The following is an 11,722-nucleotide window of genomic DNA, read 5'->3' on the forward strand; positions in this document are numbered from 1 at the left end:
AAACCAGACTGACTTTGCAGCTCACCTGAACTTATGCTTTGCTTGATAAATGTCACACTGTGATGTTAGCTGATGATAGCTGAGGACTCAATCTTCTCTATCTACAAGTCTTCTCATCTAATCGATCTAATCTAAAAGTTAATCAGTTCATTTCAAAAAAATGTGCAACTGGAGCATCCTTTAAATCTTTCAGTGTCAAAGGAAGCCAGACACCACTCTCTGTCTGAAAACTAGTAAACAAGCGTGCCTTGCAAACAATTAGACAGTAATTTGTGACTGAAGTAGACTTCCAAATAACCCAGTGAGAGTCTATATTTGGTTCAGGGCCTCCTAAATGCACTACTTAAGGTAAACTACATTAAATGTGAGAAAATTAGTGTGCCACTAACAGACCACAAAGTGCTAATTGTGCTGCCTGTGGCTGCCTCTGCCTGCCTTCATCACAACCTGCAGATGGCTCTTAATACCAACCCTCCGCTTCTATTTAGCAACGGGATCTTTGTCCAAGTGCGGCAAACAATAATTGTCAGCTGAGGGCGAGATACAAAAACATGCCTGATAGCAGGCTGAGCTGAGGCACAGGGCGCTGCGATTGGTCCAGATATGCTTTATATATCTTGTTTTTTAAAAAGAAAAAAACCAGGTGTATTTTAATTTCTGCTTTGAGCAGATCCTCGTAACGTTGTTTTTGAAATGTGCCGTATGAATACATTGTTGCTGTGTGAGCATGTGTGCTCAGTTCAAGCTGTGTACAAGGTGGTGCACCAGCAAAAGTGCATTTACATATGTGAGTAAGAGTGTGACTGTGAGTGAGAGCGGTGTGCCGCGTGTGTTTGTGTGTGTGTGTGTGTGCACGTATGAGTGGATGAAATATGTGGGTGTTTGTGGGGGAGTTGGATGATTTTTGCAGGCACTGATTCACTCCAGGGCATCCATGTCCAGGCTTGTTGAAGACATGCTGGGTCCTGGGCATCGGGAATGGTGCTCAGTTACAGGATCACGCAAAGGCTCCCTGAGGCTTAACAGGAGTTGCAGACGCAGACAAAGTCAGAAAATCTGCGGTCTTTTATGTTGACAGTAAAAACTGCGTGTGAGTGTTTGCCCCAAGAAAGTGCTGTCACTGCAGCTTTTCTCTGAGCTGCTGCTATCCTGAGAAGATCTCGGTGGATTTCTATCAAACAAACACCTGCACACAAACAAACTAACAGCACTAATAGTTGCATGTTAAAGAGTGGCTGTGCTGTTGTTCAGGTGTGACATATGAAAGTGTTTGTGTGACTACAAACTTACTCACAATATCTGGAAGCTGTACCTCTCTGTTCTCAGTGATGTCATTCCCATCAAGGTTGTGACCTTCATTTATAACCCCTCCACCCTTCCCTGAGGGATTCCCCAGTCTGGCTTTAGCCACGTTATGACGTCCCGCTGTCTAGAACTGCAGAGTTGTTTTTGTTAGGACTGGGAAGGAAACCGGGAAGTAGATCAGACAGTGAAGATGAGCCTCGGCACAGACAAGAAACAACTGCTGACAGGCAGCAAAGTGGAAAGGGGGAGTTTTGGGAAGCATATGTGATTATTCACACACACACACACACAAAGATTTCTGAAGGAGAATTTATTCGTTATCAAAGTGAGAGCGGAAAATGATGGAGTAGCGGCTTTCCAATTCCAAATGATGATTATGAGCTCCAGGGAGGCCGACATGGCAACGCACAAGACGAGTTTTGTTTTATTAAAAGCCAAAGCCATGTTTTGACCATGTGGCAGATAAAGAACCAAAGGAAAACACACACTCAGCCGAGCCGCTGCGGCTAGCTTACTGAGCCAGACCATAACTGAGAGGACCCACTCAGAGAAAATCTCAAAGTTGTTTGGCAGACGGCAAACACACTGAGATCAAATGTGTGTAGACTTCGGCAGAGAAGAGGAATTCATGCAGTATATTTTATTTGCCACTTCAAGACTGTGAGGATGAAATGTCAGCTACCCCCCCTTCCCCACCCAACACACACACACACACACACACACACACACACACACACACACACTCTCACACACACACACACACACACACACACACACACACACACACACACACACACACAAGATGAACAGATGCACTCGCACACACACAAGAAGCAGTGAGGAAAGATCTGGAGCCAATTGTTCTCTCATGCCACAACACATTCACCCCCGCATTCCCCTGTGTTACATTAAATGTCCTGGCTTTTAACTTATGACTCTGAATAGGGAGAGATTATTAAGAACGCACTCAACATTCATTACCGGGGTTGCGCGTTCCTGCACTGTAGCCTAATCAACAGAGAAGGAGGGCAGGGCAGTGTAAACAGAGCAAAAGAGGGATGAGTGGAGCCAGGGGAGAAAGGCGAGGCGAGCGAGTTGACCTCTGGCGCTAACATCGGTGACCCACACTTTTGACCAACAGCTTTTTCTATCACTTCTTGTCTCTGCATTACGTGGCCCACTACCTGCCAGCAACTCTGCACCCCGTAGCTCCGGTCGGCTACCTGACTCACAGCTCCAACAGGCGGTTTCAGGTTCACTGAGCATGACGGCCATGCGACCTTGCCGAGGAGGTCTCAGAGTCCTTTCGATTTGCATGGCCAAGGACGGCCCTGCGCACAAGACCGTGTGGCTGTATGCCAACAGGCTTTTTGCCTCCCTCCTTTTATCATAAATAAGAACAAGGAGGCTGTTCCCAGTTTGGGATGACCCACACTGATGTTAAAAAGTCTTGCAGTCTTGTATTTGGGGTAAAAAAGAAAAGAAAAGAAGAAAAACTAGCTTTTCCTGGGAAACCGTAAAACGTGCAGTGGTTCAGTGCCAGCATGGATTTCCTGGCATACATTCGTTGTGAGGAAAGACGGACAGTCTTTTAATATTAGTGACATATAATGTACAACTTGTCTTCAAGTGATAGATATACAGATTTTTCCACTCTGGCTCATTTGGACTTGTCATGCACTCCCTTGGTACACTGCCTCGGGCATGGGTGTAGGCGCGAGGCTTCTTCTCTCCAACTATTTCCTCATGTAAGATCAGCAAGTTCTTTTTTTTTTTTTAATTCTGCTTTTGGCAGTAGTTTAAGTTTTTTATGTGTCTATCACCAAGTCTTACATATATCTGGTGTTAAACCTGGTGTAATTGATGATTCCAGAGCAACTTGTGTTAGAAGCGAGTTATAAATCCTATTTATAAAGTAGAAATAAAATACTAAAGAGTTCGGCCCTGGGAAATAAAATATTCCATCAATAATTTAGTTAGTCTTTGTGAAATGCATTTTAAACGTGGTGAAATTGTGCCGTGAAATAGGCACAGAGTTTCTGAAGTGCAAACAAAGCTGGAAATATATTTGGTGAATAGTACAGGAATAGTACTACAGTAATTTATTTAACAACTGAACGAGCTTTGTATTTAGTTTCTCACTGTTGGTTTAATATCCATCCATCTGGACTGGAGCCTATTCCTGCTGTCATAGGGTGAAACATGGAGGTACACTGGGTTGTCTGTCTATCACGGGGCTTCATATTGGTCTGTTATGTGAAATTAAACTAAATAATCTAAAGAAAAATGCTGTATATTTTACGTAAGTTCTCTAAAAATAATGGGATGTTGCAAAACCTCGATCTTTTATTGAAGCTGCCAGGCAGCGTTGGACGCAGTGATGCGTCCTCCAATAAAAAAGTTCATGAACTCTAGCCTTCAAATTAGTGGCTCATGAAAAGGTTGAAGATGAACCAATAATAGATCAAAACAGGCCATTTGGGTTTGACAGAGTGAAGAGGAGGAAAACAACATCAGACCATCATGTGATGCTGATGATGATGCAAATGATGATGATGATGGATCACTCTATTAATAGACCTGGCAGTGAAGTGACCATAGTCACAACAGATTAGAGCATCGCCTTGGATGAGAGGCCCCATTATGTCCAGAGGAAGGAGTCAGCTGCTTTGTCAAGAGGGCACCTCACAAACAAACCTCATTTGACTGAGCCCGTCTTTCTCTTTCCCCTCACCCTCCCGCTCTCTCAGCTCTAACCCCGACTCTTTTTCTGCTGAGTGGGTGTTTTTGCGAAGTTTTGAAGGTCAGAGAAAGACTCTAAAGCGTGGAGCGAGCTTGGGGCTTTGACCTCTGATTGCCACCCCCCCTTCCCCTGCTGCCCTGTCTTCTGTGAGTCACATAGACGGAGCCATCTCGCCCAACCAAAAGGACGACACGTTGCGGAGAAGCAGACGACAAGTAGGCTGGCAGCCCGGCTCTGACAAAAGAAGAGTTGTGCAGAGGTGGCGAGGGACAATGGGACAGTTTGAGAGGAGGAGGTGAGGAGAGCTCAGTCCTCACAATAAGTAGGCTTATTGTGAAAGCCTGCTCTGTTTAAGGACAGAGTTTATAGGGTGAAGAAATTATGGGGATTATCCAAGGTAAGATTTGTGCACTAATAATGCAAAAATATATCTAGAAATCTGCATAGATACACATCTACTGAATCAAATATTTCAAATGCACAAAAATGACTTTCAGTCAAAATCACAAATCTGAAGATTTTCACTGTGAACACCTTAGTCTTTGTTATAGCCTCCCTTCTTGCAGATGTTCACATTGTGGTTAAAAAAACACCACACACTCATACTCCACCCTGAGTGATATACGTGCTTGTTCACACACACACACACACACACACACACACACACACACACACACACACACACACACACTTAAGACACATACACTTTTCTTATTCTTACCGTAAACAGCTTCCTCCCACCCTCAGGCTTTGCCTTTCCCAAACTCACCCAGGAGCCCGAGCAGGTAACACTCAGTTGGTTTTGGCAGTCATCCATGTGATCCTGACTGTTTAAACCGAGTTTGTTGCCAAGCAGCTCGTCCTGCCCTGGAACTCTTTGAAAGTTTGCCCAAAAATATGCATAAAAAAATATGAACACTAAATCGTAGAGCTGGTTTGGGGGTATTAGTAGAACTCCTGTACAAAAAAAAAGAGCAGAACTTGAAGGAATTTCTATACTAGAGTACACAGAAGAACTCACAATCTAAACAGACTAAACAGAGATGTGACTAATCAAGATGTGACTAAGATGTCGGACACGTTTTTTTAAAAAGATTTTTATTGTTTTTGCAAAAGATGCAACCTGATCCCTTCAACTAATCACCACGTCATCGCTTAGAGCTAAATCGACCCAAATTTCACAGCTCTTCTGTTTAGAATTGAGGGCGGTGATTAATAGAGATTGTTCTGAGCAGAAACAAAATCCCATATTAGACATCTGTCGCAACGTTCACACGTTTGTCTCTCCCACTGCTTAGCAAACATTAGTGCTTTTGACTAACATTTGGCAGGATGGCACGGTGCCACCTCACGAGTGTTCCCGTAAACACTCACTGCTCTGGACCCTGTGCTGTTGTTCTGTGCCAAAATGTCACTGGAAGTGTGGTCAACCTCAAACCTCAGTGCTGAATAAAACCTAAACCCAAGCAACAGCAGAGCATCAGAAACAGGCAGCTGCACAGAGGACAGAATTTATAAGGGAGGTGGCAAAGTGGAGGCAAGACACTGCCAGGAATTGTTGTTTTCCTCTGTTTAGCCATATTCCCATGGATACTCACAAAAAGGCATAGAGTTAAAATAGTTGTTCTGAATACCAGCAAATTACCTGAGATGAGGTAATTACAATCAGGCATGGAGAACCTAAAAGTAGTGATTTCAGTTAACTTTCCCAGTCATGTCAAGAATATAGCAAACGGCTGTCAATGATATACATTCTCCTTTCTGTGACAGGTTTAAAAACTCTCTCCGCTTTAGGCCTAAACAACACGGATGATGAGTTTTTAAAAGGCAAATACATAGTATTACAGGGTGGTGGCTGTCACTATTCATACCCAAAGGGAAAACCTGTTGAAAGCTTGATCCAGCCCCTTCCCCCTGCTCTGGCACAGGTCGGAAATACACTGAGAGGTATTCTGTGGATGAGAAAGTCACAGATTAAATAATCAAAGGTGTGGCTGTGCTTGTTTTGAAATATACAAATATGACTGTACTCTTGTGTAATTCTTGTGCTGGGTTTTGTTTTTGTTACACAGCACAGCCTAAACCACCAAGGTGTAAACTTATACTTTTCTAGGCATGCTCGTGGGAAAGTTCGGCTAATCAACTCTGTTTTAACTAACAGATGGAAAACTGAGAGCAGGGGTTAGCTTGCTGTCCCCTCACAGCAAGCTAAGGTCCTGGGTTTGAATCCACCATCTGGCTCGGGCCCTGGGAGTTTGGATGTTCTGGGTTGTCTCCAGGTACTTCCACTCACAGTCTAAAAAAAAGAGCATGGGGTTAGGTTAACTGGTGATTCAAAATAGGCCGTAGCTGTGAAAGTGAGTGCGAATGGTTGTCTATGTCTTTGTTTTGGCCCTGTGACAGATTTGCGACCTCTCCAGGTGTGACCTACCTCTCTCCCTTTAACAGCTGGAGTAGGCTCCAGCCTCCCTGTGACACTGAAGCGGATAAGCAGAAGCAAATGAATGGAGGGAAAAGTGATAAGAGTAAGAGTAAGCAAATGGTTGATAATTGCAATAATAAAGGTTTGTGTTAATGTGACGCATAAACTGTTCTATATAGAAACAAATCTATACATTTATTAAATAACAATAAATAGAAACAGCTATCTTACTACGATGGATAAATGGGTGAAACATCCACCTTTTCCAGATTTAAGAAGTAGTCACAGATCACTGATTTTAGACCGCCTGTTAAAGTCTCAGCTTAAAGCTGAGTGTGTCCACACAGGAAGTGACTAGCAGCTAACTGGAAACCTGAGACCACAGAAAGTCAATGACATTCGGTCACTTCAAGTGAAAAAAACGGTTGAAAAAAACCCTTGTGATGCACAGTGGGCGCGTCCCAAGATAAACATTTCTCAAATTCAACATGAGCTGCTAAAGCTAGCTCACTTGGTTACCAAACTGCAGATATGAACAATTAAAATGCTATTATTTTTCTTACCAAAAACTTGCACGGTCCTTACCTTACAGAAGGCAATATTATTTATCAGGCAGTTCCATTAAAACTTCTTTAAAATGACATGAACAGCGAACACAAGAAAGCTGTTAGCTAAAGCTGCCAATGCTAGTACACTCATTAATATGAGCTGTCATAACTTTCATAATGCAAACGGATGCGTTATGAAAAAACTTAACAGTACAGATGTTATTTATGTGGAAAGTCTCCATAAAGACCAGTGCCCTTCGTTATACCAGGATGGTTTTTAATGTTGTAAGCTGGGTATTTTAACATGGAGGTTTATGGAGATTGGGTCACTTTTAGAAAGCGCCTCAAGTGGCCATTAAAGGAACTGCATTTCTGCACTGTCATTCTTTCTGAGCCCTGGAGGTTGCTGCCTGGTAGATGTAAAAATGGAAAAAAAAAAAATTATATATATACATAAGTGTGTTGTGGTTGTATGTCTCTTTCAACAAGTCAAGTTTCAGTTTAAATTCAGGTCTGTCCAAGCACATATAAATAGTAACATATTCAAAGGAATTTGACACTTTTGGCACCAAACTTCACGTCCACGTCTGAATATCTGACCAAATCTGAAATGCAGTTACAGTCTCCCTTTCTGTTCCTGAATCACGAAACTGAAAGATTAGAGGTTATGATCTCACACTGAGGCTGACCTCTGACCTTTTAGAAATTAAATGTCAGAATAGCATCCCATCAGACATTTGTGTGCCATTTAATATTTCACCTTAGAATTCTTGAGTTTTGGCCAAGAATGTGTTTTTGCGAGATCGCCAAATTCAAATCAGGTGAACCTTGAGTCCAAACGGATGTTTGTGCCAAGTTTGAAAATACTTCCTCGAAGCACTTCAGCAGACAATACCTGCCTTTATTAATTGTTAAGTAATATCTATTTTATAATCCTTTTAATGGGAACACATCTGGAGCATGGTGGGTGGTGTGAATATTTGATAGGGTTATAGGCGGTTTGTCACACTGATCATCTGCACATGTTGATGAAGATTCGAGAGCCAGTTTTTGTTATATGCTTCTGTTATTGTAATATACATTCTGCCACGGCCTTGTCTTCAGTACACAAGATCAGAGATTCATCCCTCAGGAGCAGCCAGAGGACTTTGCAAAGCATCCTACCTGACTTGATTTGTGTGTAGAGGGATGTGGGATACAGTAGTGAAGGCAGTGGTGCTTGATTGTGTGGGCGTTGGAAGAAGTACAAACAGGAGACAAAGGTTTCCTTCTCTGCTACTGAGACAGGTGCTCTATTGAGGAATCATATTTCTTTTCTCTCAACGCCAGATCCTACCGAGCAAATCACAGCAACTCTACTTGTAAATCTAAACAAAAAAAAGAAAGAAAAAAAGGTGGTTTTTTTAATGGCCTTCTGACATCAAAAGGGTAAAACACTATTTGTGAATCTTGCCCGGTGTAATCCCCCCTCTTTGGCTGTGTTGGACAGAATTTCCTCAGTTTCCTCTATTTCATGATCAAAGCTGTTTACTTCAGGCGACATGGCCAACATCAGCATCCTATCAGATTACTACAGGAGGAAGTGTTTGCTCTGTGGCTGATCACAGTTTTCTGCTCTGCTGATGTGTGTCACTGCTGTGTGCTTTCAGGCGTCACTTAGAAGTGGAGCAGTCAAATCATTTGAATATATCATATCAATACCTGTGAGCACCCCCCAAAAATATATGAATATTAACACAAGTTAGGATGTTTATTTTTATTTTTTAAAGATGGTTCATATTAAATAATTAATGTTATTTTTCTAGAAGAACTGAACTTATCGTCTGAGGCAGAAAGTCCCTAACTTGCCTAGCCACATGGATTTAGACTGGAGCAGGAATGCTGCTGGAATGAGGCCTGGAGTGGGCCTGGCTTCCCGGTTGTCCAGAAGAGGAACTTATACGTCAGTGTGCCCATATAAGGAGTCTCGACTTCCTCCATGGGACCGATTGCAGTAAACAGCTGATGTTTGTTGTATATTTCATACCCAATGGATCCAACAACAGATTGCGCGTGAACTAATGGGCATCCCATGAAGCTATAATGACATAAAATGAACCCAAACTGGCGCATTTAACGCAGTTTTAAGACACATTAAAGAACCTACAAATGAATTAGAAAAGCAGCGACTTGCTCTAACGGAATAATCTCACCTCCTCGCTTACCCAACAACCACTGATTCAGCCCATAAACGCGCAAAGTCGTGCATAAATGCATCGGACTTTTCTATTTCTGACATCGGTCTCCGCTGCGAGCCCTCCTCGGAGCGCTCTCTTGCCTACAGGCTTGTTTACAGTCGCCTCTTCCCGGCATTAGCGTCACTTGACGACGCACTCGATGGGCGCGGAGACACAGACTCTGTCCAATGACAACGAAGCACCGTATATAAAACGGCGCACATGAACCCGCCTGAACACACCTCAACAAGTACCAAGACAAACACAGCGGCAAATAGGAATTGCGAGAAAGAAGTTTTGTTTCACAGGATTTGAAGGAAAAAACCACAGCAAACAGGCTCCGGGAAAGACTTTTGAAATCCGCTGATACTGAACTCTTGCTGGACTTTCACTAGTTTGTTTCCTTTGCTCTCCATCCTCGAGTGATTTTCCTTTTTTTTTTTAAATTTGGAAACACTGTTTAAGAGAGACTACAAGTGCCCGATTTGATGCATGCTCTCTGCTGACACTGACTTTTGTTGATTACCCAGAGACTGTGTTTCTGTAAGCGGCCGGTAAGCTCACTTTTTTCCTACGACTTTATGTCTACAAAGATGGAACAGCCTTTTTATCATGACGACTCTTTTCTGTCGGCTTACGGCCACTCAGACGCGCCAATGCACGACTGCAAACTGATAAAGCAGAATATGAATTTGAACTTGACAGAGCCCTATCGCAACCTGAAATCCCAGCTGAGAGCCGAGACAGACCTGTACCACGGGGGCCAGCAAGACGTGGGGTCCCTGAAGCTCGCATCCCCAGAGCTCGAGAAGCTCATCATCCAAAACAGTAACGGTGTGATCACCACTCCCACCCCGGGCCAGTACTTCTACAACCGGGGCATCACCGATGAGCAGGAGGGCTTCGCTGACGGTTTTGTGAAAGCATTGGACGAGCTCCACAAGATGAACCAGATGCCCCCCCCTAACGTGTCCATCGGAGCCGGTGGAGTTACGACGTGTTCGCCGGCGGCCTCTAGCGTCTTCGGCTCCGCCTTGCAGCCCGAGCCCCCCATCTACACAACACTGAACGCCTACTGCCCGAACACAAACTTATCTTCATCATCCAGCTACCCCACAGCCACCATCAGCTACCTGCCGCCGCACCAGCAGAGCCACCACCAGCAGAGCTCGACGCACGGCACGCATGCTTTCCAGCATACCCTCCCCGTCTCCGGACTCCATCCGCAGCGGCTGGTCTCTCTGAAAGAGGAGCCTCAGACCGTGCCCGACCTCCTCAGCAGCGACGGCTCGCCTCCGATGTCCCCGATTGACCTGGAGACCCAGGAGAGGATCAAGGCGGAGCGCAAGAGGCTGAGGAACCGACTAGCCGCTACCAAATGCCGGAGGCGCAAGCTCGAGCGCATCGCGCGGCTGGAGGAGAAGGTGAAAGTTTTGAAGAACGACAACGCGGGGCTCTCCAACACGGCGTCGGTGCTCCGGGATCAGGTGGCTCAGCTCAAACAGAAGGTCCTGACACACGTGAGCAGCGGCTGCCAGCTGATGCTCACGAGCAAGCTGGAGGCGTTCTAAACACACCAGAGACTACTAAGAAGGAAAAAAAATGACTGAAAAGTGATAACACTGGAGTCATGTTCTGCATGCGCAGCACTGGAATTACCGGCTCGTGTGTAGTCAGCATCACAGGGCCAAGGGCCAGGTGTGGACGATACTAAAGGCTGTTTTTGGGTGAAAAGACTGATTGTAATGGTACTTCCGGATGCTGGACACTCCTCACAGGACCATTCAACCCTAGAATCCAGGGCAGCATCCAAACTGAGCAGACACTGAGCAACACAGTGGGCACACATGCCCATAAGTCGGGTTTACTAATGGTAGAAAATGGGAATGATTATTTGTTTTACTTTGTACCATCTTCCTTTTTCATTTTGTTTAGTTTTTTGTTTGTTGGCTGCATTTATTCATTGTGTAAATTATTTCATGTGTCCGGTTGATCCAGACAAACTGATGTCCAATGTTTACAGTGTCTCTTTTTAAAAAAAATAATTTGTGTTGTATATTTAAGTAAAGTGTCTCAAAAATGAAAAATGAAATGGTGGAGTTGAGCGTTTTTGTTTTCACACATTTACACACAATTTAGAATAACAACAGCAGCAGCGGGAAAGAGTGGGAAGAGCAAACGAGGTTTTCTTTCCTACCATACTGTAACCATAACAGTTACTATAGCTCCCAGTGAGGAACTCTTACACAAGCACATTCTGGTTGCGGTGTTTTTACGCACAGAGCGTAGCTTGCGTATGTAGGCCTTTCCTAATTACGCAGGGGCTGTCCATATATGGGCATACTGGTGACTACTTCGTCACAGGGGAGGATTTCTGGGAACCCCCGCCCAGGTAACGCAAACAGGTTCCTTCTCACTCCCTCTATATACCGTATCGATAAGATTTGCGAACTTCATGAGGGTGGCGGAATTTCCTTTTGGTTATTGT

General features: G+C 44.1%; 1 protein-coding gene across 1 annotated transcript; it reads left to right on the forward strand.

The window, feature by feature from the left end:
- The first annotated feature begins 9,481 nt into the window (after positions 1-9,481).
- On the forward strand, positions 9,482-11,317 carry junbb (JunB proto-oncogene, AP-1 transcription factor subunit b). Its single transcript, XM_085352075.1, has one exon. The coding sequence runs from the start codon at positions 9,816-9,818 to the stop codon at positions 10,803-10,805; it is 990 nt and encodes a 329-aa protein (XP_085208201.1). The 5' UTR covers positions 9,482-9,815; the 3' UTR covers positions 10,806-11,317.
- Positions 11,318-11,722: the final 405 nt, after the last annotated feature.

The sequence above is a fragment of the Diplotaxodon limnothrissa genome, linkage group LG4 (genome assembly GCF_057381915.1).
Source record: "Diplotaxodon limnothrissa isolate DT_005_m linkage group LG4, D_limnothrissa_male_GT1.1, whole genome shotgun sequence".
NCBI lineage: Eukaryota > Metazoa > Chordata > Actinopteri > Cichliformes > Cichlidae > Diplotaxodon > Diplotaxodon limnothrissa.